The 24,565-nt window shown below is 40.6% G+C and overlaps 5 protein-coding genes across 11 annotated transcripts; 3 read left to right on the top strand and 2 right to left on the bottom strand.

The window, feature by feature from the left end:
• The first annotated feature begins 1,664 nt into the window (after positions 1-1,664).
• On the top strand, positions 1,665-13,369 carry LOC6560279 (protein lingerer). Of its 5 annotated transcripts, none has more exons than XM_032735267.2 (14): positions 1,665-2,090; positions 2,153-2,327; positions 3,031-4,472; positions 4,531-5,012; positions 5,736-5,843; positions 6,781-6,882; positions 7,079-7,176; positions 7,261-7,799; positions 8,951-9,085; positions 9,770-9,895; positions 9,969-10,220; positions 10,302-10,457; positions 11,586-11,618; positions 12,225-13,369. In XM_032735267.2, exons 1-14 carry the CDS (start codon positions 1,680-1,682, stop codon positions 12,321-12,323), a joined length of 4,158 nt encoding a protein of 1,385 aa, XP_032591158.1. In that variant the 5' UTR covers positions 1,665-1,679; the 3' UTR covers positions 12,324-13,369. The 5 variants fall into 5 exon arrangements, with proteins under 5 accessions (XP_032591158.1, XP_032591159.1, XP_032591160.1 ...); XM_032735268.2 differs by having other exon boundaries at positions 9,969-10,214; positions 12,225-12,963; XM_032735269.2 differs by lacking the exon at positions 11,586-11,618 and having other exon boundaries at positions 12,225-13,214.
• Positions 13,370-13,379: 10 nt separating this feature from the next.
• Positions 13,380-14,222, bottom strand: LOC6560335 (vacuolar protein sorting-associated protein 28 homolog). Its single transcript, XM_001987362.2, has one exon. It carries the CDS (start codon positions 14,091-14,093, stop codon positions 13,461-13,463), a length of 633 nt encoding a protein of 210 aa, XP_001987398.1. The 5' UTR covers positions 14,094-14,222; the 3' UTR covers positions 13,380-13,460.
• Positions 14,223-14,707: 485 nt separating this feature from the next.
• LOC6559613 (solute carrier family 2, facilitated glucose transporter member 7) lies at positions 14,708-24,314 on the top strand. Of its 2 annotated transcripts, none has more exons than XM_032734416.2 (4): positions 14,708-14,786; positions 22,502-22,782; positions 22,867-23,455; positions 23,688-24,314. In XM_032734416.2, the coding sequence occupies exons 1-4, from the start codon at positions 14,760-14,762 to the stop codon at positions 24,261-24,263; spliced, it is 1,473 nt and encodes a 490-aa protein (XP_032590307.1). In that variant the 5' UTR covers positions 14,708-14,759; the 3' UTR covers positions 24,264-24,314. The 2 variants fall into 2 exon arrangements, with proteins under 2 accessions (XP_032590307.1, XP_001987401.1); XM_001987365.3 differs by lacking the exon at positions 14,708-14,786 and adding an exon at positions 22,256-22,402 and having other exon boundaries at positions 23,688-24,313.
• On the top strand, positions 14,745-20,707 carry LOC6560337 (solute carrier family 2, facilitated glucose transporter member 1). Of its 2 annotated transcripts, none has more exons than XM_032734414.1 (7): positions 14,745-14,786; positions 18,068-18,172; positions 18,239-18,399; positions 18,958-19,552; positions 19,628-19,840; positions 19,948-20,050; positions 20,147-20,707. In XM_032734414.1, the coding sequence occupies exons 1-7, from the start codon at positions 14,760-14,762 to the stop codon at positions 20,398-20,400; spliced, it is 1,458 nt and encodes a 485-aa protein (XP_032590305.1). In that variant the 5' UTR covers positions 14,745-14,759; the 3' UTR covers positions 20,401-20,707. The 2 variants fall into 2 exon arrangements, with proteins under 2 accessions (XP_032590305.1, XP_001987400.1); XM_001987364.2 differs by lacking the exon at positions 14,745-14,786 and adding an exon at positions 16,399-16,802.
• LOC6560336 (sugar transporter SWEET1) lies at positions 14,817-16,187 on the bottom strand. The gene is made up of 6 exons (XM_001987363.2): positions 16,134-16,187; positions 15,984-16,063; positions 15,827-15,904; positions 15,468-15,697; positions 15,229-15,404; positions 14,817-15,164 (listed from the first exon to the last, which is right to left on the bottom strand). Exons 2-6 carry the CDS (start codon positions 16,055-16,057, stop codon positions 15,045-15,047), a joined length of 678 nt encoding a protein of 225 aa, XP_001987399.1. The 5' UTR covers positions 16,058-16,063; positions 16,134-16,187; the 3' UTR covers positions 14,817-15,044.
• Positions 24,315-24,565: the final 251 nt, after the last annotated feature.

The raw sequence follows: 24,565 nt of genomic DNA on the forward strand, positions 1-24,565 counted from the left end.
TAAAACTTGTTCCCTACTTGCAAGGAGGGAATAATTTGTGAATAGTGTGTTTGAGTTTCTGAAATCAGTGGCTGTTCAATTTACTTTAATGTACACCATTTTGTCCGGTTTTTTATTCCGCTTTGTGCACATCATTCGGTTTCAATGCCCCCGCTTCAGTGTTGCTCAATGTCACCATAATGCTAGTGTTGTACAATGTCACACTCAACATGATAGTTTATTTTTATTGCGCTTATATGGTATATCAATAAAATCACAAACTTAAAGTGCGTGTGATTTTAAATATTGTCTGTATGAATTGCAAATGACTTATTAAGAGCATTCCATCGACTCAGCGCAGCACGGCAACGCTCGCAGCTGGCAACGCTGAACGCGTTTGAAACGCAGTGGCGGCAGAGTGAATGAGACGCCAATATTGTAGTTTTTTTTGACGAAAACCGAACTCAAAGCAGAGAGTAGAAAACCGAAGCGAACAGTCAAAGAAATTATAAATCAATTTTTTGTGTATGCAAAAGCTGTGCACAATTCACACATACCGCAACTAAGGTATTTTTCTCGTCAAGTGCAAGTGCATTAAATATAAACGCATAAAGTGCATTTGATATAAACTTAGTGTTTTGGAGTTGTTAAGTTGCTATAAAAAAATGTGTTTCCATAAAATGCCGTTGCGGCGAGGGCGGCAGCTGCTGGCTTGGCAATAATGAGCGTATGACAAAGCTTTGTGTGTGTTTTCGTGTCTGTATGTGTGCAATGAGCAATGTGACGGGAATGTTATTCATTGCTCAATGTTATGGCTGATATGAGGCGAACCGCTGAAGAACATACGACACATAGGGATGATCGACAGACAAACTTTGTCCCTGTCCCCTGCCTGAATATTACCCCCCTCTGGACGTTAGTCACATTGGCAGACGTCGATCACGTTCCGTTACCCTCCCCTCCCCACCCCACCCCAACACACCCACTATTACCTGTTTGCGAATACACACCCGCCTTGATGGCGTTACTATTATTGCTTTTGCTTTTGTTGTTCGCTTATATCCTTCCGTTCGTCTGCATTTCGGTTTTGTTATTCTCACTCTCTCGCTCGCACGCTGTTTAATGCTGCGTTCCACTTTGTACATGAGTGCGTGTGCCATCTTTGTGCGTGAGTGTATGTGTGCGTGTGTGTGTGTGTGTGTGTGTCATGTTTGTTCACGTTCTTTCATTATTCCATTCTCTTTGATTAAATGTACATTGAACTCAGCTGGCCAGTTAGCATTTGTTGTTGTTGTGTTGTGTTGTTGCCATTTTGACCTGATGCTTCTTCGTCTGCCTACCTCCCCATCTCTCTTACTAAGTTCCTCTTCTCTTTATTCTTTAGTTTGCCCTTTCTCCTATGCGCATATGACACTTGTTAGTTTTTTTAAGCAGCAAAACAGTGGAAATATAAAAAATGAATTTTGTATGATCGCAAAAACAAAAACTTGCTTTTCAAATAACTTTGTTTTATAGGCAGCAGGCATTGCCTTTTGTTACTTGTTGTTTACTAAGACTTCCAGCTTAGTTGTTAAGTGCTTTTGGCTTTTTTTTATATTATTTGTATAATATATTTATCCAAATCAAAGTCAAATTTTAAAATTCCGGGCTCTTTCAATCTTTTTGCTTGCAGCTAATTTGTATATACAGTGTACATAGAGATGAGCACACAACAAACTCGTTCGGGGGGCGGAGGCGGAGGCGGCGGCGGCGGCAGTCGCACTCAGAAAAAGTCAAATTCCGCTCATATTGGCGGCGGTGGCAGTGGTGGTGGCGGTGGCAACAGCAACAGCGATGCCGGTGGCAACACACATGCCGCAACGGTGCACAAGAAAACCGATGCGATCAAGACAGAGAAACCAGAGAAGGCACAACCGAAGGCCACCACGGAACAGTTGCGCATCGCCCAGATAACCAATAGCAGCACCACAGAGGATCCGCAGATCAAAGAAAAGGTCAACCTATTGCTAACAATGACCCAACGTTCCGAGGAGGAAGTCTGCTGTGCGTTGAACGAGTGCGACTATGATCTGCAGGCAGCTGCCAATTTCTTGATCGAGATTCTGCCACAGGTGCGTTCGCCGCAAATTGATCTACACGAATTTAAACTAATCCCCTTATTTAATCTTGTTAGGGCGCCTTTGCCAAGTACGAGAAAAAACGGAAGAATAAGGCTGCAAATAGCGTTGCCGATGGCGCCGGCGGCGATGGCGACTGGGCAGATGGCAACGCAAATGCGGACAGGCGCGAAAAGTCGCGCAATCGCAGCGCCAATCGTGGTGGACGCGGCGGCACCGACAGTCGCGGCTGTAAGTCTTCCCATGTACACCTATTTTTATTATTGCAGTGCGCTTAACATTTATAATCATCATCAAATTGATATTGTCAAAATAATCTTAACATGATTAGAAGAATTTGTGTAAGCAAAGCATAGATTAGGTTAGATGTTGAAAACCGAACGAGTTTCAACTTAAATGCATATCTTATGTTTCTCTAGCACCTTAGATATTGGAAAATTTGTCTAAACAAAGGTTCGATTAGGATAGACGGCTTAATTAGGCTACGACTGTACAATTATTTTTGTGTAGAATTAGAAGGCATGATCTTTAAGTGATCATAGTATCCAAAATTACATATTTGAAGAAGATAAAAATACTTAAACTTTTCCATTATTTGATTTTTTTAATAAAAAAAAGTTAATACGACCTATTGGTAGGCGATTGGCCTAGTCGCCATTCATGCCAATAGACTCTAAGCGCCCTATAATTATTACTGCAGAAGCTGTGAAGAATAGAAATCTTCCGAGCACTTATTTTGTTCCAGCGTGGCATTTGCCTGGAGGAGGTTAGGCATCCTGGAAAGCCCCTTTCTAGTCGATCCATCTAGAGGAATTAGCATCTTAAATTATAACTTTAGTTGATAACATTAGTTAGTTGAGATTTAAAAGCATGCATTATGCATAATTCTAATTTATATTTCATATATACATTTTTATAAATTTCTTCGTTGCAGGGCGCGGCAGAGAGGCCCGTGAGAATGATCGCAACATGCGCGAATCTCGTGGCGGCGATCGTAATGAGGATCGCGCCAATGACAACTATCGCGGACAGCGCAACGGCGGCCGAGGCGGACTCGGCGGCGATCGTGGCGGCATTGGTAGGGACGGCGGCGGACGAGACGGCGGCGGTGGGCGAGGCGGTGGCTTCATGTCACGTCCGGGACGCGGCGGTGGTCGCATGGGTGGACGCAGTGGCGGAGCGCGCGGCGAGCGGGGCTTTGGTGGAATGCGGAACAATGCGAACAGCGACGATCACCACGAGGTAGAACTGTGGGACAACACCATAGCGCAGAATGCGGAAAAACAGCAACAGCAGCAGGCCCACGACGATGCCTGGGGCGATTGGAACAATGAGGAGTACGAGGGCTCGCTGAAGGACAGCAAAGTGTTCACCACGAGCAACCTCAGCACGCAGACGGCGGCGAGTGTTGTCAGCGGCGTTGGCGGTGCATCGTCGGTCACGGTTGGCGGTGAGCTATCGGCGCCACCGGGTCTGGAGCAGCATCATCATGTTGTGGCACAGGGAGGATCTCATCTGGGTGCGTCGCTCGAGGACAGCAGCAGTGGCAGTGCGGCGCCAACGCCTGCGGCAGCGGCGAGTATCGGCACAGTATCAGGCACAACGCCGATGATGCAGTACAGTGCTGCTGTGAGTAATCCGCCGCCACAGCTGCAATCGGTGGTGAGCACGCCGAGCAGCGTTGCGCTCAACTCCTCCTCACCCTATGTATCCGCCAATGCTTCCGTTGTTACTGGCGCCACCGATACATTCTCGGTGGCAGCCAACCTGGTGCAGCAGGTCAAGCATCTTCAGCAGCAGCAGCAACAGCAGCAGCAGACGCCACTGAAGCCATCAGCCACATTATCAGCTGAACAATCTCAGTATTTCAACTCGCTGACGTCACAGGGCGCCAGTCCGACAGCCGCAGCGGCAGCAGGAGCTGGCCAACCATCATCGATGGTCGGCGTCTATGGCAGCCAGAGTCAGGGCGTAGCATCGGCGGCATACACGCCGCGTGGCACATATGCGAATGTGTTTGCCTCGGCGCCTGGTTCGAGTGTTGTTGTGGACACACCGAACAGCAGCAGCGGCGGCGAACAGTCGCAGCAGCCACAGGTGAGGAGGGCAAGGGTCAAGCTGCCACCGCCATCGAAGATACCGGCGAGCGCTGTGGAAATGCCCGGCGATAATGCGCTGAATAACATTGGCTATTTGGATGTGCAATTTGGTGCCATGGACTTTGGCAACGACGACAGCTTCGATGCGCTGCCCGAGAAATTCAATGCGGCCACCATCGATGGTCAACAGCAGCAGCAGCAGCAGGATGACTATCAGACCAAGGCGCAGCAGCAGCAACAGGCGGCGCTCTCAGCGGGCCTACAGAATGCGCAAATCGTGAGTAGTGAATCCCATTCCAGCATTGCCAGCAAATCTCATTTAAATTCACGCACAGTTACAGGGTGATGCGTTAAGTGCAGCCGGCTATGCCGCGCAACGCTCGACGGCGCAACAGCAGCAGCAACAACAGCAGCAGCAGCAGCAACAACAGAGCGCCAATGCGCTGGACCAATTGACCAAGAATGATCCATATGGACAGCAGGCGGGCAGCGGTAATAATGGTGCCACGCCCTATCAGAATGCGTATCAGAGCAGCGCCGCCAGCAAGGCAAACAGTGGCTATCAAACGTCAGCGTCTGTGCCGGGTGGCTACAACAGCTCCAGCTATGCCAATGTTCAGTCGTCGGTGGTGGGCAACAGCTATCAGCCGTCGAGCTATGCCAGCTATCAGCCCAACGCTGTTGTCAACTCCTATCAGCAGCAGCAGCAGCAGGCGGCTGGCAATTCACAGAATGCGGCGGGGGGCAGCGTTGCAGGCAGCGGTGCGGCAACACAAAACATTCCGATCAGTGGCAGTGGCGGCCAAAATAGCTCCAGGTATGCAAACTCACATGCACACCCACACACACAGAAACACCTACACACACACATACAAAGTGTAATCCTCAGCTTGCTTTTGTTTTTGTTTTTTCTATAAATCCATAATAACTTAACTCTAGTTGCTACAGTGATCGCTGGCCATGTAAAACACTTGAATTGTACAGCTGATGCCAGCTGGAAAATATCTTAGATTCTATTTCAAATGACATCAACTGAATATTTAGAATTTGATTTCTACAGACTACACTTACAGCTGACAGATAAGGAATAACTTGGAAATTGTAAACCACTTTGAAAGCTTTTCAGAAATACTCTGTGCATTGAGAATACAATAGAAATTTAAAAGCAGAAGAGAATCGAATTTTAATTATTATTATAAACCACTTTTATAGCTAGATAGATTTTAGATTACAAAACACTTTCAACGTTTTTAAAACAGAATGCAAGAGATTTTAAATTGTGGTAGATCTTTAATTATTATATTTAAATATAGGAGATTTCTATAATAGCACAATTTTAGTAAGAAGACTGTAAAATGATAATTGTTGAAGGTGCTTTTGGAGCGACTACTGTATAGCAAGATAATGCAACACTAATATTTAATTTTGTTTATGTTTTTTTTTTTTTTGTTACGTTCTCTCTTAACTCCACTGAATCCCTTTGCTCGTTCTTTTATACAAATATTCCACAACTAAAACGCACACACAAATGCAATAACAGCGCGAATGCGAGCTCCGCCTATCTCACATCGGGTTATTCGACACCACAAAGTGCTTACCAGTCCAGCCAGAGTGTCTATGGCAACACTGGTCTCTCCAACAGCAGCGGGTACGTAAACAGAAATGCGCCTTATCTCACTCACTCTCTCTCTCTCTCCAACTCTCCATCTCCTCCCATCCATTCCCCATTCCATATCCATCCAATCAACCACAATAATATTTACGTGCCTGAATAGTTATTATACTAACAGAAAATTAGCATTGCATGTTGAGTTGATTGCGTTCAAGCAGAAAGTTCTGTTGTTGTTTAACTGAAGAGTATATTAGAGAAAAAAGAACAGTTAACCTTGTATAAATATATATACATATTCAGGTCATATTTACATTAAGTAAAGTAATCTATTAACATCTATCCGATTGAGCAATGTGCATTTAAATTAATTTTATTTTATGGTTAATCGCTACATTCGTTTCCGATAGCAATACAAATCCAAATTTAAATGAGACATGTTTCTAATCGATAATGTATATATAGAGCCATATGTGAAGGCTCATCTGTAGAAATTTTCTCATGATCGGTTTGCGTTTTGAATATCTAAGACCTTTACGCTTATGAATAGATAAAGTATTTGTTTTGTATATGAATGAAATGTAACACTTTTAATGATCAAGGATATCAGCTACTTGGGCATATGGTAAAGTTGGTAGCTACGAAAGTGAACTAAGATATCAGTCTTATTCAACTTATCTATTCTTAAATATAGCACAAAAATAGAATATTGTAGATTATCAACTATTGTAATCTGAATAGTCAGCAGTTGAGTCTCTACGCTACAGTCAGAAGTTTTTCAGATCAACACAACATAATGTTTCTATTATAAATCTGACTAATCAAGTCAGCAGTTGAGACTCTACTCTTTATAAACACAACAAAATTGCTTGCATTCCATATGTACTAACATATATATATATATATATATATTTATATACGTTTCCTTCCCGTTTCGTTTCGTTTTGTTCGATTTTTCCCTTTGCCGGCTTCTCAGGTTTGCTGGCAGCGCAAGCAATTCGTCCTCGCAGTATAACTTTAGTGCTAGCGCCAAGCTTAAAGATGCTGCTGCAGCCGGCGCTGCAGCCCACTACGACAGGTGAGATGTTTGTTTCTTGGCCCCCCTCCTCCATAACTATCCCCCAAAACAAGAGAAACACACCTCGCTTGAAAGACGCAAACAACTAATCTGAAACATGTTTAGCCAAATTTGTATTCCCCAACTAAATTCATTTGTCAACTGCTCTATGCTTATTTTTCTTCACATGATCATCATGATATGTTTCCACGAGCAGCGGCGTGAACAGCAGCAGTGCAAGCACTGGGAACGGTGCAACGGGCGCGGGAAGCGGTGCAACAACAGGTGCTAATAATCAAGCGGTCGTTTCTAATTGTGAGTGCCACAATTGAGCAGCCCCGCATCAAATGAATTTTCAATCGATTTTGTTAACTGTTCTTCTCTTTGCTTTGATTGTAGCCAACAACAATGTGAGCGGCAGCAGTTCGGCCAGCAGCGTAACGGCTGGTGGCAACAGCAACAGCAGCAGCAATGTGGCAGCAGTTAGCAGCCAGGCGGGCGTAAGTAGCGGCGGCGTCAGTGCGTCTAGCGTCGTCGGCGGCGGCGGCGGTGGTGGCAACAATAATGCCGGCTCTGTGGCGGCCGTTGCACAAACGGCTGCCGGCACCGCAGCGGTGCTGGCCTCGCTGACCAACAAGAACAGCAGCAGCAGTAACAGCAGCGGCAGTGGTGGCAACGGCGGTGGCGGCGGCGGAGGCAGCGTCAGCAGCAGCGGCGCTACAGCGAGCAGCGCCGGCGGCGCAGGCGTCGGCAGCAGCTCAACTGGTGCTGGTGGTGCTGGTAGTGGTGGTGGCAGCGGCGGCGGTGGCAGCAGCGGCTTGGTGCCCACCAACATCCAAATGGTTAGTCAATATATTCAGGCTGGGGTGCCATACTATCAGCAACAAGTTTATTCCTACGAGGAATTACAAATGATGCAACAGCGAGTGCCACATGTGGTGAGTTCATGGAGAAAATGCAAAATGCAAAATAAATACAACAAAAATAAATACCAAACAACAACATCCAACAACAATTCAATGCAACCATTTAAATCAAACTCAAATTTTGTACAAAACTCGAAAACAACAACAACAAAAAACACATATCTAAAATTCCATCTACTCTCATATTTATCAATGCAAATCGATTGCAATACATGCATATGTACATATATCAATTTATCAATATATATTTAATATAATGTAATGCTTAACGCATTCAGCTGTTGCAGCTGTATTCTCCTAACTGTTTTCTCACAGTGCATTGCACGTTTTTCCCTTTGACCCCCTTTTGTCTGTGTGTCGGTGCCTGTGTCATCTGCCTGTATGTGCGCGTGTCCGTGTGTGTATGTGTGTGCATGTGTTTGTGTTCGCCACTATTTGTAAATATTATCGATCGAGAAAATTCCTTATACACATTGCACTTGATTGTTCTTGTAAACCACAAATCAAATCATAATAAACAAAATATTTTGGCTACCAAATCAATTCCGCTTCCAATCCAATCCTTGCATCTAATTATTTTTTCTATTTGAAATTTGTTGACAAAAAAAAAAAACAAAAACTAAATCAAAACAAGTAAAGAAAAGAGACAAATCATCATAAACAATATCTAAAATTGGCATTTAAAAATTCTTACGCTCATTAACATACAAAGAAATATTTCAATTTCGATTCGCTTCTGTGAAGGGAACCTGAGATTTAACTATTTCCAACGCATCCTCTCCACTCCACGCTCATTATAAATCATCATCAACAACATCATCATTATCATTATTACAATCATTGTCATTATAATATGCTAACCAATTTGTTTGTTTTTTCTTTCTTTCATTTGTTCTATGGCACCGTTAACATTATATAATTGTGTATTATAATTTTTTTTTATTTGTTTTTTTTTTTTTTATAATTTCTGTTTCGCACACAGCATTGCCAGTCGCCGCCGGCAAGTTTGTGCTGAGAACTTTTTCGAGATGCGCTGGCAACGCTGTAACGCCTTAACTCCATAACCATTTCATTATCGCAGCTTATCTCGCATAACAATTACGCATTGACCAATGTTCTTTGGAATCTTTTCGTTGGCTAATGTATATTCTTTTGACTTGCAGCAAGGCTATTATGATCTGAACTACACGTCACCCAGCTTGAATGCTGGCCGCGACAATCTGGGCTCAGTGGCATACTCAACAATGACTGATGGACGCTTTGCGCGCACCGACAATAATTCCAGTCCTGTTAGTAATGTAAGTGTAAATGGTTAGACCAAAGCAGGAATTTTTAAGCTGCTTATACTTTTAACTGGCATAAGTAACGCGAGCTTGTTTATTATAATGTGAGTGTTAATGGTTAATGAAAGAAAGCAATATAAACTACCATAAAGTTTGGGTGTACAAAATGAGTAGAAATATGTTCGATAGTGTGTTTTATGTATGCACTATGTAACTCCAATTTTAAACTGATTTAATTCGACTTGAAATATGTCAATATTCGAGCTCTGTTTGTAATGCGGGTGTAGTAAATGTCTAAGATAAATAACCAATATAAAATCCTAAAAAGTTTAGGTAGAAAACTGTTCGATGGTGAGTTTTATAAGTGCGCTTAATGTAACGAAAATAATTCCAGTTTAATGCGTAACTGGTTGAGGAATGTAAACAATTTAAATACCTATGAAATTTGAGTAGAAAAAATTAGCAGAGGAGTGTTCGTTGCTGTATTTTACAGATGCGCTTCTCAGCTAAAATTTTCAGCTGATTACTATTTTATTCGAGTCGTAAAAAATAAGTCGTAAATAATAAATAAGAAGTTTTGTGTCGAAAAAAAAAGTAGAAAAATATTAAATATATTTTTTGAAATGTCGACATTTTTAATCGGCAATCTGTAGAAATTAATCAACAATTTGTTTAACTTATTTTACAAATTTTTCACAGGTGTCGACCACAATGTCGCAACAAGCTGGCTCCAGTGCGCCCATGCTGAATGTTCCTTATGCTTATTTCTATGGTGGCAACGTAATGCCCGGCGGTTTCCAATATGGCACACCAGCCATCTATCCAGTAAGCATCAGCAGTTCAGACAGAACTCGACGATTATAAAACTCGAAACAATATTAATATTTATGTGTTGCAGCCACAAATACCGGCGGCAAATACCGCATCCGGTGGCCAGTTTCCAAAGCCATCGTATGGCACTGGCTATGGTTCGAGCACCTATGAAACGCTCTCGCAAACAACTCAGGATTATAGCAAGGGCGGCTACTCGTCCAGCGTGAATCAACAGAGCAAAACGCAAGCGGTTTCCAATCAGCCGCAAGCGGGCACCGGCTCCGATCTGACCTCATCCATGTATGGCAAGAATCATGTGGCGCTAAACAAGGTCAATGTGCGTAGCAATCGCGACTGCTATAAATAATGTATACACAATATATTATATTAATAATAATAATTCTTTTCAATTGTGCAGTCGTACGAGAAGCAGAGTTTCCACTCGGGCACACCGCCACCGTTCAACATGGCGAATACACAGACAGCTGGCGGCACCTCTGCCCAACCGTATGGCATGTATCTGCCGATGCCAACTGCCGGACATCACAACATGATACATCAGCCCATCCATCAGGTAGAGTACAATTTGAATGAGCAGCAGTTACTGCGAAATCAAGACCATCTCCCCAACAACAACAGCAGCAACCTTCAAGTGGCTGCATCTGAAAATGAGCAAGGTTGGCATCATGTCCAGCATCATGATCAACATAACGAATATGCAGTGTGGGGTCACAATAATAACCAATATATTCAAGATGCTCATAGTGGCTTCTCCTTTTTTGCCGATTGAATGAACAAACAAACCAAAAAAAAAAAAAAAACTAAAATTTGATCAAATTTTGTCAGCATTTATGATTTAGCAACATTTTACCAAAATTAACAACAATCCTTTACACGCATCACACACGCACACATTAACTACGGATATATATATATATATATATATATATATATATATATATATATATATATTTCGAAAAACTTTTGTATATTTATTGTTTATTAACTGTCACGAACTCACTTTAATGCATGTCTCTCCTCGTACCTTCAAAATTTGCAAGTTTTCCCACAACTGCTTTTTCTTTCTTGTTTTCTGACTTTTTAGTTTTGTTTTCCTTTTTCTTTTTGTGTTGTGATTGTTGCTGTTATTGTTTAATCATTCCATTTTTTCACCCAATAAAACAACATCCTTTTAACGACATTGATTCATTCCTTATTTTATTCACTTGGCACATCCATAAAAGATTGGCTCCACATTTTGCTATACTAAAAAAAAGCATTCAACTGACAATAAAAATCACAGAACCATCGCAAACATATCTCAACGATTGAAGCAAAACGGCTAAAAAATCGCAATTCGATTTAAGATATTCAATTATTACACAAATTAGGACTCACCCATCAAATTTAAGAATAGCACATCTCTGGCTTTGGCTTTGGTTTAGTAGACTCGTTTAACATGCTTAATTCTATAATCACAAATTAATTGGCAGCTTTTGCAATCGTAGCTAACAAATTTCATTGCTAGAATCAATTATTTTTGCTCTATGCTCTCACTAGTTTGACTTTAAACGGGTTTCTGCTCCTAGCAAAAGACAAAAAGAAAGAAAGAAATTATAAAATTGTGATATGCATGAAATTGTTCGATTGTTTGACTTTTTTCTTTATAATTTCCTTTGATTTTTTTATGGGACAACATTAGATGGACGGCAGGATTCATAGCTCATCCCGCCGGGTAAGTTTCCTTTTGTTGTTGTATCAAGTGAATAAGACAAAAAAAAAAAAACAAATAAATAAAACTCCTAATCGTTTTCTATTTTGTTTTGGTAATTGTCAATGTTCTTCTGTATATGTTTTGTATATAAAAAAAAAGAAACAAAAAACTAACACATTTCACGCACGCACCTGCACACACACACCCAATAAAAGCAATAACTCATAATCTATTATCTATATATATATATACAATATATGTGTATATATATAATATTCCTGTATCATCATTTTGACAAATTGTTGCTAATATGAGAAAAGAGAAAATACAAAAAAAAAAAAAGACAAGTGAAGGGTTAAACGAAACATTATTCATGCATATCACACAGCAGTGTCCATTCAAATACATTCACATCAATAACTATACATATATGTATGTATATATGTATATATATAAATTGTTTATACTGCTAACCCTTATATAAATATATATATATACTAAATATATATATATATATATATATATATATCTGTATGTATATAAAGCGAATGTATATATTTTGACAGATTTGTTGTTTGTTCTTGTTGTTTTTTCTTAACCATATTTGCTGTGATTCCCATTTTGCAGGACTCGAACAGTGCTGGACAGCGCCAACAGTCGAGCAGCCAGTCAAAGTCGGCCGGCAAACCGAGTTACCCAACCTCGTACTGGACCGGACAGAACTAGCTTCCGGAGAAGACCAATTGGCGGCCACTGCAGATAACGCTACAGCAGAGCGCCGGCCGATCACGCGAATTATATACCCTATGCACCAATACAACAACAACAACAGCAGCAGCAGCAACAACAACAGCAACAGCAGCAACATCCATTCACATTTATAATAGTAATATCAGTCAGAGAACTTCGTTGCCTATAGCAGATACTACGACCACAATAATATCAACAGCAACAACAACTAAAGCGACCACAACAACTGCAACAAATCAGTTACTAATGCTTGCAAAGGAGCAACAACAGCCGCATACAAAATCTGAAGAATGTCCAATAAGCGAGAAGAAGCATTCATTGGATGTTGCTGATGATGATTATCTATTATATGAGGATGACAGATCATATATTACTTAATAAGAAAAACGTTTTTACTACAAACGCACCGTAAAAGGCGCCGCCGCCGCCGCCTTCTCCTCTTCCTCCTCTCCTTCATCTCCATCTCTATCTACAACAACCACAAGAAAGAAAGCAAGAAAGAAAACAATATACATAGAACGTATCGCATGTGCAGATCTTTGCAACTTTATAAAGTATACATAGCCCTCACACACACACCACAACACATATATACACACAACATCCCACATTAACACACACACACACACACTCGCATATACACTGAAACCAAAACAGAAAAGAAACATAAACAAACATACAGCCAACATTTGCATATAAACTATACCAAGTACCATTTTTCACATTGCATACAAATAATTTACAAAGATAAAAGATAACAATTATTAAATATTAAAGGCGTAAAACGATTTAACAGATTTATAAGCGTAAGATGAAAAAGTATACAAAAAACAAAAATAAAACAAAACAAAACAAAAAACGTAACGTGAATGAGAAAACACACAACAACAAACAAACAACAAATTAATTATTGTAATCGGTTTAAACTTATGTGTATTGTATAATTATAACCTTAATATTTAAATTAAATACAAGAAAAGAAGATAAAAAAGATACGATTAAATCCAAACAAATGCAAAAACTATAAATCGATTTCGATTGTTTTCATTGATTTGATCTTTATTTTTATTCCGACATTTACAGACTATATATGGATTTGTATTATAACAACAACTACTGGCTATGGAGTAGCTTATTGAAATCGGCATAGGCCGACTCCAGATCGAAGAGGAACTGACGGACCTGTGCCTCGGTCAGTTCATCCGATGCCTGCATTTCGTTTAGTGTACCCAGCCATTTTTCCACCTTTTGCTTGGCATCGAAATCCTCTGGTATCAGCGACAAGCGATTCATATTATCATCCAAGTCCTTAACATCTGGCTGCAGTGCATCCATTGTGTTAATCTGCAGTCGTAACTTATCCATAATGGTAATGAACAATGAGACAATCTCAGCAATGCACTTCGAGGTGTTTCCCTTGTCATCGCGTATCGTAATCGGTCGATCCTCGCGGATGCGTTCCAATGCTGCTGGACAGTCGAGGCGAAATTTCTTGACGAATGTGTCAACCGTGGGAAACTCATCGCATTGCACCTGCTTGAATGCAATCTTGTATTGCACCAGATGCTTGGAGCAGGCCGCTGTATATTCCTGTGGTGTGATGCAGTCCCGAATGTACGCCTTCTCCAGCTGCTGTATTGTGTTTATGATCGCATACAAATCGGCCATGTTGTCGTATTTCTCACGTTCGCGTGCATTGCGAAATAGTTTCACCTCCTCATACAGCTCGGGGCTTTGGTCCTGCATTGCGATATCTGTTTGTATTTCTTTGTTCTTTTATATTTCCGAAAAATATATACAAATGCGAAAATGAGCTCAGATGTATGACGAAGTGCGATAGAAATTTGTTGATATCAAGTACCAAACTGTTATCGATTAGTTCGCAGTGATTCATTTAATTTCAGTTATCGTCAACACAATATCGATTGTGGCGCCAAGCTATCGAACATTTAAATGCAAGCAAAAAATATATATATTAACGCACTCGTGAGATTATTTCAAGTTGGCAAATCAATAATAATAATAATAATAAATAAGACATGATGTTGACCCTTCAGCGTAATCAAATATGTAAAACCATTCAAATCTTATCAATAAATAATTTCAATTTGCGATGTTGAGCACAGTAAAGATAAACCAAGGTATTTGTACCCTTGTGATAAGCGCTATATTAGCTTGTTCAAGCCAATTATTTGAATTACCAATGCAAGTTCAATCCCAATCACACATGAAATAAGTGTTTATTATCAGCATATCAGGTCGTATCGATACGACATAAAGCGTGCAACCCGTACTTCAGTAACAGCCCAAATCTGATACTTTTAGTTTAGTTTGTTTCCATCACGCAATCGCACTAATCGTGCTAAAGTGTCGGTCCTGTGAGTGTTTCTTTGTTGTTGTCGATACATTCCGATGGTTGCCGAAAATGAGCATAAATTTGTAAGTAGTATTTATGAAAAGACCATTGAGTATAAGCATCAGTTTTATCAATATATTACATACTATATATGCTACAAAATGTATGATAACTAAGCAAAGAGGCATGTTTTTTTTTTTTTTTTTTGCCATTTTACCTTATATCAAAATATATATACCTGTAGTGAAACATGCTTAAATATCGATTGCAAAATGCGCAATATAAGTACATACAAATACATCCAATACATACACAAATACATACTAGGTTGGTATAATTACTTAAAAGGGCACAGCCTGTTCTAGTAGCTTGTAGCCTTGACCGGAATAACTGCGTGGCGGATACAAAACAAAAAGGCCCAATTGCATCAGGGACAGTAGGCAACCAAGAAAATTGGGTATCTAAATGGGACATTTATGAATAATTAATACGGCTAATAAAAAGTGGCTCTGGGAATAGTGTCACCTGTATAAATGAATCTGATATTAAAATGCCATAGATAAGCCACTGCAGGCTGACGAAAAACGATGTGGCAATCAGGGGCAGCGGTAAACTCTCCGAGTTCTTAGCACGGATCACATGCACCAGGGACGTGAGCGGTGCGGCAAAGAAGCATACGGTAACAATGCAGCAAACGATGCCTGCAAAAAAAAAACCATATTTATAACTTATGCTAAAAAAAATTACTATTTTTGGCCACTCACCCGTAATATGTATCATTTCGGCAGGATCATCTTGCAATCGGTTTGTGTAAACAATAACTGCGATTAGGACAAATAGTACAACGGCAAATTGCTTAACATAGGTGCGTTTATTAATGGTGAATACGTAGTAGATCAGGGTGTAGACCAGAAATAATGTGGACCCAATCATATTGACCATCACAATGCTCTGCTCGTTGGTGAGCACGCCATATCGCAGCCAAAAACTACAGCTGTGTAAACAAAAAGAGAGAATAACTCGATGTGTTATTTTATCTACAATAAGACGTAAACAGAAGAGAACATTTCTTGACTACGTCGACAAATTGTCATATTTTTGTGGGCTGGTTTGCAGTACTCACGATAAGAAGCCGCATATAAATGGCACGCCAGACGAGTCACCTGTGCTCTTCTTTTGTATGTATTTGCGGCATATCACGCTACATAATTATGGGTTTTATCATTAGTAATAATTGGCACATATCTTTTCAAGATATATCATTTGTTTTTGTCACTTACGTGCCCGACAAAAATTGAAATACTGTGCTGATTACCGCCGTTGTGGATAACACGGAATCGTAGGCCAGCGTCATTGTTATCTGAAAATCGAATTATTAGTTAATTATTAATAAATGTTATTAATGTTATTAATTAATCTATATAATTTACTGGACAACGAACACCGCTACAACGTCAACAAAAAGAACCAAAACAGCTGACTGCAACTAGAGTTGACAGACTGTAGCAAAAAGTGTAATTAGTAGTTATCGAAGTAATCGGTTTTTCGATTTTCAACGCGGGTGTACGCTTTTGAAGCTTTGCAGAGTGTTGCTACAAATGTTAAGAGCTTTTGTTGCTGACTCTGCCGACGTTGCTATTGTTCTTGGTAAATAAAAGCTCTTAGATGTCGCATGCTACCAAAACTTTACACATTAGTCGCAGACAGGTGGCGAGCGGCGCTGCTGGCTTTGGTTGCGTTTTTTTGATTGTTTACTTGCCATATTGTCAATAAATTTGTTAAACAAATTACGTATTGCGGTTTTATATGTATATTTAATGTTCGATTCGTGCATAAGTGGTAATGTATGTATGTTGTTATACAACACTAACAAGTAAATGCAGATGCCGGCTGCATAGAAAGTGTCATAAAACAGTTAATTGTATAAAAAAAAAGCGCACACGTGTTCAAAGCGCTCTCATTTGAGGTGCAATTTGATTTGTTAAAAGAAATTAAAGCGTGAGTCTATAAATATGCCCGTCACTAATGACACCGAGTCGGAACATTTGAATCCGCTATTTAAGGTCGAAAGTGCGCCACAACAAACAGAAATAAATCAGGTGAGTAGGGGCAAAAGGTGTTGCACATTTCACTGTATCTTTTCTTTTGCATTCTGCACTCTGTTCTCTGCTCTCTTTCTATTTTCGCCTATCCCTTACTGTAACACACAAAAAGCTTTGTGTACAACTGAAGATCGTTGACCCACTACTGACTACTCGTATTCAACTTTTAAGACTGCACTTTTTTCTCACTCCTCTTTTTGATCGTTGGATACATAATCTATAGGAATATATATATATGTATTATTCTATTGTCGCTCTTACTAAGAATTCTTTGTATTTACAAATGTAAATATTATAATAATGAGTTTAAAAGCTCACTTAAATATCTTTAGTCATGCATTGAGATAAATATTATTTCATTTATATATATATTACATTCGGTTGAACTTTGCTACGCCTTACATTAAAGCTATACCAAAGCAAACGCATGATATATGCATTATAAATACAACTACAAACACATACCTAGTATATACAGTATGTGCTGAAAGTGTTTGTATATTTAAACCAAAGAACGTTAATGCTTTTCTAAAGTTATAAAATAATGTGAGTTTACACCTTTTAAAATATAACCAAAGAAAATTATAAAATCATACTAAAATCATCAACTTTGTCCCAAGTGAAAGACTTTGTCTACGCACTGTGTATATATTTACTCATTCAGAATTTTAAGCGCTTTTGCGCTTATAAGCTCTCCCAAACAGAGAAAATGTATGTAAATTCAAGCATATATTTATTTTGAGAGTATTTATTTATATATATTTGTTGAACTATTTACATTTGTATAAGTAAATTTTTTTCTTTGCGTGCTTGACGAATTTGGCATTGTGCACATTGAATTATCAGTTAGATATGCTGCGGATTTTCTTATCAGTTGTCCCCTTTTTGGCTGACTGCTAAAGCGCAAAAGCTACATTTCGACATTAATCTAATTAAATTCAATAACATAGCAGTTGTCATTCTCAAACGATTCTCTACTAAAAATATATGCGACTGATAATAGAGCATCGCCAAAAATAAATCATCGAGTTCGCCGTTCCATCAACTTATATCAAGGGTCACTTAATTACTGACAATAAATCTAAATAAGCAAATAAATATATAAAAACCCATCCAATGTCGCAAAACAATCAAAATTAATCAAATTCTTTAAATATATTTCGGTTACTTTTGACGTTTTACTTTCTGCATTTCTCCAGCACTTTAGTTATATATCAAATATATGCATATTAAATACAGATAAATCTTATCAACACTTTTAGAAACCGCCATGGAGCAAACTGCTGCTGATGGCTGCCTTTGCCACAACACTGGGCTCTGCAGTGCCCGCCGGCTACTGCATAGGTGTCATCAATGCACCTTCTGAAGTGAGTCTATCCCTGAGAATCGATTCTTAAGATTTCTAATAAAATCATTTGTTTTTACTATTACAGCTGATGAAGGTGTGGTGCAATCAAACGGTACATGACAAATATGGCAGCACATTGAGCACGAGCGGCTTAGACATACTCTGGTCGTCGGTAGTTTCGATTTTTCTCGTTGGCGGCGCTATTGGATCGCTAGGTGGCGCTGGTCTTGCAAATAAATATGGCAGGTTCGTTTTGCTAGCTAATCTTCAAGTGCGAATTTATTAATGACATTTTATTTATGCGTGCCCTAATCGCAGCTTATCTGCTTCCAAGAGCGATTAATTTAATTTTTAGCTAGGTGCTGATAGCTGTTTTTTGTTGAGTTTCAGGGTCTATGTCATTTAAATAATGCATATTTAAAATGAGCGTAAATTGCTTAGGCTCTCTATGGAGACTATTATCGCAAAAGCGATTAGAAAATAACTGTATAAAAAATAGGGGTTTTTTGAAAAAAGAAATACCATAACTGCTTCAGCATTAATGACTCAGATTAAAACGGACTCTATATTCTTGGTAGCACTCCAAATTTATTGATTACAAAATAGTTTATAGGGCTTTTAAGATTTTCGTATGAAAAAATGCTTAGGAGTGGTTCCCTTAAATTAGATTGCTTAGTTTCAAGTTCTTCAATGGAAAAAATTAGATTTCGAAATTCGTTTTTCTAATATATCTGCGGGAATATAAATCCGTACTTGTGCTCTTAATTTAGTTAATACAATTGACTGACTATCCTTCTCCAATAGGAAGACCTGCCTGTTTATCTGCGCCGCGCTATTCGCTATTGGCACTGTGCTCTTCATCTTCTGCCGGGCAGCCCAGTCTGTGGAGATGCTTCTGCTGGGTCGCCTGATAGTGGGTCTGGCCTCGGGTCTGGTCACAGCCACGCTGCCCATGTATCTGGCGGAGTTGGCGCCACCTGCACAGCGTGGCACCTTGGGCGTCTTCTGTGGCGTTGGCGTCACCGGTGGCGTTGTTGTTGGTCAGGTGTTCAGTCTCGCCGACATCTTTGGCACTGCTGAGCTGTGGCATTATGCTCTGAGTGCTTACATATTGTTCATTGTTGTGTGCTATTTGCCCTCGTATCTGTTCCCGGAGAGTCCCAAGTTTCTCTATGTGATGAAGAGCGATCCGGCGGCGGCTCGAGCGGTGCTGTTGCGATTGCGTGGCTCGGATGCCAACAAGCTGATCGATCATGAAATTGCTATAATGGAGACAGAAGCGAATGATGATATGCAAAGCAGCAGCTTTTCAGATGTCCTACGCGATTCACGCTTCCTGATGCCGCTCATCATTGTCTGCTGCTTCCAGGGCGGCCAACAATTGTCGGGCATCAATGCGGTAAGTATTGATATATATATATATATATATATATGTAATCAAATCAATCACTTGCTAATTGTGTCTCGCTTGCAGATATTTTACTACTCGGTATCTATATTCACAAAGGCCGGCTTCTCTGAAACTAACGCACAATGGGCAAATTTGGGTGCTGGCTGCCTAAATTTGAGCGTCTCCCTGCTGGGTCCATTGCTGATGGCCACCTGCAAGCGTCGCAGTCTCATGATGCTATCCAGCGCAATCTGTGCCATCTTTCTGTTCAGCATTGCTTTTGTTTTGAACTACATTGTAAGATCATTCAATCAAAAAGTTTCCTCTCTAGCGCTGGTTTCAGAATAATCGCAATCCGACTTTATCATTCTCATCTGATTTTTATTTGTTATTTATTTTTTCAGGAATCTGTTAGCTGGTTTCCTTGGGCATGCATTGTTTGTATTATGGGCTATTTATTCTTCTATCAGTTTGGCCTCGGTCCCATTCCCTACTTCATTGGTTCAGGTAATGTTGCAGTTGCAGCACTCTATGGGATTGGTTACATACGTGTGCTAAAAATAGTTATTGTAAACTAAACTGTTTCCGCCTCTTGATTTACAGAACTGTTTGAGGTGGCGCCACGCCCGGTGGCCATGTCGATGGGCAGTCTATCGTCTTGGGTATGCAATTTCATAATTGGCATGGCCTTTCCCAGTTTGCAGAACGTTTGGGGCGCCTTCGTCTTCCTACCCTTCTCGATTACCTGTGTGCTGCTCTTCCTGCTAACGAAATTCTATCTCCCGGAAACGTTTGGGCGCGATCCCTCCGAAGTGGCGCCACTGGTCTCGAAGGGTTTTCGCTCCAAGGTCAAATAGGAAACGGAAAATATAGTTGTAATTAGTTAATTATTAGGTTAGCATTAAGCGAAATGTTCATATTAAACAATATTGTATTTACTCTATATATAGTTGGTGATTATGCAGAACAAAGTGCCTGTCACGACAATAAGCTCAATCAAACAAATTGTAATGTACAACTAATTGTAGTTTAAGATCTAGTTTTCAAATAAGTCACCCTGTATGGGCTGGTACCACTTTTGTGTAAGGTGTTGGGAACTCTTATCGCAGCACAAGTTCAAGTTAATTGCCTTGAGAAAATAGACTGTAGTTACTTTGCTAATTACATTTATTGCGTTAGCGAGCCTTCAACTAGTTCAATTAATAGGTGCTTACCTAATGGCTTAAATACTCGCATCTCATGATTCATAGCCTAATGAAAACGCAGACTTCCAAATGCAATCTGTTATCATAATTGAATGTACTAATAATTGCGAATAAAACACAAAAGCAAATCAAAACACTTTTCCCACGCTGGCTTGCCACAGAGAGAGAGATAGAGAAAGAGAGCGGACAAGTATTGTGCTGCTAGCTTGTCAATTCGGCAATGATAAGGCAGTGCCATAAAACACTGTCACAAGCCAATGATAAAAAAATCAACGGGAATGAGAGAAACAGTACTCGACCAGCAGATTCCCTGTACTCAGGGTTGAATTTAGGCGTGTGGGAGAATTTTAGATAGAGAGGGAGAGAGAGAGAGAGAAATATGAGATATATTTTAATATTACCAATTACAAATCAACCAGAATCTGTAAGCATTACTTGTATTCCATAAAGACAGAGATAAAGAGAAAAGACTGCCAATGAGTGAGTGAAATAGAGATATACCAATAAGAGAACGAAAAATCAGGAGAGAGCGATTTCGAAAGAAAGCAAGGCTTAGAGAGAAAGAAAGTGTAATGAAATGAGGGAGACGCGGAATAATTATGTGACAGAGAGGAATAGACACATAGTACGCAAAGGAGGATGCGATTAAATATGAGAGAACCAATTAAGAGAGGGAGAGAGACGAAAAGTCAAAGAGATGGATCGAACACTAAAGCTAGAGAGTAAGCAAATGAGAGAATGAGAACGAACAATATAGCGATTCAATGAAGAAGAGAGACAGGAATATATATAAATAGCAGTTCAGACGGAGGGAGAGAGATAGCAGTTAAGCGAGAGAGAGAGATAGCAGTTAAGAGAGAGAGAGAGATAGGAGTTAAGAGAAAGAGAGATATGGCAGTTAAGAGAGAGAGGGAGAGATAGCAGTTAAGAGAGGGGAGATACCAGTTAAGCGAGAGAGGGAGAGATACCAGTTAAGAGAGAGAGAGAGAGAGAGATAGTAGTTAAGAGAGAGAGAGATAGTAGTTAAGAGAGAGAAAGAGAGGAAAACATCGCAGTTAAGAGAGATAGAGGATGGAAATAGAAGACTGAGAGATGAAAAGCTAAAAGAAGAGAGACAACGAATAAGTAGGAGAGAGTGATAAAGAAGAGAATATGAGCAAGCGTTCGATATTAAGAGTAGATATGTGATAGAAGGCGATAATAAGGTATACAGCAATTAAGAGAGAGAGAGAGAGAGATAATTGGGGAGTGAGCAATTAAGAGAGAGATAGAGAGTGATGAAAATGGAGCGGCTGAAAGTTCCACCCTTTCTCCCAATAGAAAGAGTGAATGAGAAAACCAAAGAGTATAAATCCTGAGAATCGCATAGAACATTGCTTAAAATGTCATTTATCGTAAAAGAGTAAAATAATAAAAACAAATGTAATAATAGTGTTTCATTTCGCTCATTCAACAAGTTGGGTATGCTTGCATTCGCCAGCTTACAATGGGTGCAGGGTATTAAAAAGCATTGTCGCAACTTTGACGCGTTGTCGCTGCTAAGACAACTCGACAATTTGATATTTGGAGTAAAGGCGTGTGGACTGACAAGCATCGATCGATAGACATACAAGGCAGTCGGAAGAATCAGTTACGGAATATGGCTGATATTATGGTATATACGATTTAAGAGGCGGTTATCCACTCTCAGTTTGTGTTTTAAATCATTTGTTTTGCATATGTAAATCACTATTGCATATTTGCCCATTTGCAGCACGTGAATGATGAGGGCGAGGGCTGGACTTGGCTGCTGCTGCTCATATGTGTGACAACCACAGTGGGCACCACGGTGCCAGTGGGTTATTTTATTGGTGTTCTCAATGCACCCGCCGAGATCATACGCAGCTGGTGTGACGAAGTGCTGTCGGGTGAGTATGACACCAATAGCGACGAGAACCAGTTGAATCTGTTGTGGACATGCATTGTGTCCATCTTTCTGATTGGCGGCATTTGCGGCTCCTGCATCAGCGCCTGCTGCACCAACAAATATGGGCGGTGAGCAAATACAATTTTTGCCTCAAATATTTTAAATTGGTTGTAAATCTGAAGATAATATTTTGTTCCTATTAATTCTTGTAGCAAGGGCACCCTGATGATTAGCAGTGTGATTCTATTGCTTTGTGGCCTGCTATTCACCTGGTGTCGTGCAGCCAAATCTCTGGAGATGCTGATGTGCGCTCGTTTCTTTGGTGGCATTGCTGCCGCTTTGATATTTACTGCCCATCCGATGTATTTGCTGGAGCTGGCACCGGTCCGCTTGAGTGGCAGCGTTGGCGTCTTCACCTGCATTGGCGTCACTGCTGGCATCCTGCTCGCCCAAATTGTCAGCTTACCCCAGCTGCTGGGCACCGACGAGAACTGGCCGTATGCCCTGAGCTTTTATGCGCTGCTGGTGCTCCTCTGCATGCTGCCCCTCATGTGCTATCCGGAGAGTCCGCGCTGGCTCTTTCTGGTCAAAGGTAATGCGGCGAGCAGTGCTCGTGCATTGCGTCAACTGCGCGGCAGGCAGGCCGGTGTGCAGCAGGAACTCAACGATCTGGAGCAAGCGCTGAACATGGAGAGCAAACCTAGCACCATTTGTCAAGTGCTCCGGAACAAGGAGCTCTTCCTGCCATTGCTGCTGGTTTGCACTTTTCAAGCCACTCAGCAGCTAAGCGGCATCAATGCTGTAAGTATTACATTGGAAAATTACCTTTATTTGAAATGAGTTCCGTCTGAATGCCCATCTGTATTTGAAATCTCCATTGCTATAAGAGCTAGCGATTCACAGATTTTATTTTTATAATTTTCTAACCTTCTTTTCTTCTTTTTTTTCGTGGTATCTCATATTCACACATGGTATCTCATATTCGAGCACTCTCGACTAATGCACTGTTATTTGCATGCATGCATCTTTACAGATCTTCTTCTATTCGCTATCCATACTCACCAATGCTGGCTTCACGTCCGACTCGGCCACTTGGCTTAATCTGGGCATGGGTGGCTTCAATCTCGCTTGCTCGCTGCTTGGACCGGTGCTCCTGCGCAAATTTAACCGTCGACCGCTTATGTTCTGCTCCTGTATCCTGTGCAGCCTGTCATTGGCCGGCATGTCCTTATCGTTGTACTTTCTGCTCAAATCGGAGGCCAGTGCTCTGACCTATGTGAGCATCGCTTTCATCTTAAGTTTCATCCTGGGCTTTCAGCTGGGACTGGGACCGATTGCTTACTTCATAGGCTCGGAGTTGCTGGAGGATGCGCCGCGTCCAGTGGCCATGTCCATGGGCAGCCTCTTCTCCTGGACGGGCAACTTTCTCATTGGCATGTGCTTCCCTCTGCTGCAGACTGTCTGGGGCTCATTTGCTTTCATGCCCTGCATGTGTGTCTGCATCTTTTGCCTGGTGCTCACCTGGCGCTATCTGCCCGAGACACGTGGACGTGAGCCCAAGGATGTTAGCCCGCTGATGAGCCAAGGACTACGCTCGAAGAACAATTAGATGCATTTATTACGAATTTTATATGTACATATAGATATATATATGTATGTAATTATGTATGTATGTGTATATTTATTAGTAAGTCGTAGAAGAAATAAATGGATATATTGAGAAATTCATCATCTTAAAAGGACTAGATAATATCCCAATTTACAGATTTATATTTAAATTCGCCGTAACTGTAACTGATTCACTTCGCATTTCAAATCGCTTAACGGTTTTATTCCTCTCAAATCGGTTTAACAGAATCGAGTAGCATGTTTTAACTAACGGTAAGAAATGTGTATGAGCGAGAGAACGAG

Source organism: Drosophila grimshawi, unplaced genomic scaffold (assembly GCF_018153295.1).
Source record: "Drosophila grimshawi isolate 15287-2541.00 unplaced genomic scaffold, ASM1815329v1 contig_1369, whole genome shotgun sequence".
In the NCBI taxonomy this organism is placed as follows: domain Eukaryota; kingdom Metazoa; phylum Arthropoda; class Insecta; order Diptera; family Drosophilidae; genus Drosophila; species Drosophila grimshawi.

Bases quoted from the DNA above. Each gene is read 5' to 3' on its own strand.
- LOC6560279 (XM_032735267.2), top strand. From the start codon at position 1,680: ATGAGCACACAACAAACTCGTTCGGGGGGCGGAGGCGGAGGCGGCGGC. The intron at 4,473-4,530 runs GTGAGTAGTGAA...ATTCACGCACAG, and splicing joins GCCTACAGAATGCGCAAATC to TTACAGGGTGATGCGTTAAG. The intron at 11,619-12,224 runs GTAAGTTTCCTT...CCCATTTTGCAG, and splicing joins TTCATAGCTCATCCCGCCGG to GACTCGAACAGTGCTGGACA.
- LOC6560335 (XM_001987362.2), bottom strand. From the start codon at position 14,093: ATGCAGGACCAAAGCCCCGAGCTGTATGAGGAGGTGAAACTATTTCGC.
- LOC6559613 (XM_032734416.2), top strand. From the start codon at position 14,760: ATGGTTGCCGAAAATGAGCATAAATTT. The intron at 14,787-22,501 runs GTAAGTAGTATT...GCCCATTTGCAG, and splicing joins CCGAAAATGAGCATAAATTT to CACGTGAATGATGAGGGCGA. The intron at 23,456-23,687 runs GTAAGTATTACA...GCATCTTTACAG, and splicing joins AGCTAAGCGGCATCAATGCT to ATCTTCTTCTATTCGCTATC.
- LOC6560336 (XM_001987363.2), bottom strand. From the start codon at position 16,057: ATGACGCTGGCCTACGATTCCGTGTTATCCACAACGGCGGTAATCAGC. The intron at 15,905-15,983 runs GTAAGTGACAAA...ATAATTATGTAG, and splicing joins TTTCAATTTTTGTCGGGCAC to CGTGATATGCCGCAAATACA. The intron at 15,405-15,467 runs GTGAGTGGCCAA...TTTTTTTTGCAG, and splicing joins CGAAATGATACATATTACGG to GCATCGTTTGCTGCATTGTT.
- LOC6560337 (XM_001987364.2), top strand. From the start codon at position 16,716: ATGCCCGTCACTAATGACACCGAGTCGGAACATTTGAATCCGCTATTT. The intron at 18,400-18,957 runs GTTCGTTTTGCT...CTTCTCCAATAG, and splicing joins CTTGCAAATAAATATGGCAG to GAAGACCTGCCTGTTTATCT. The intron at 19,553-19,627 runs GTAAGTATTGAT...TCTCGCTTGCAG, and splicing joins AATTGTCGGGCATCAATGCG to ATATTTTACTACTCGGTATC.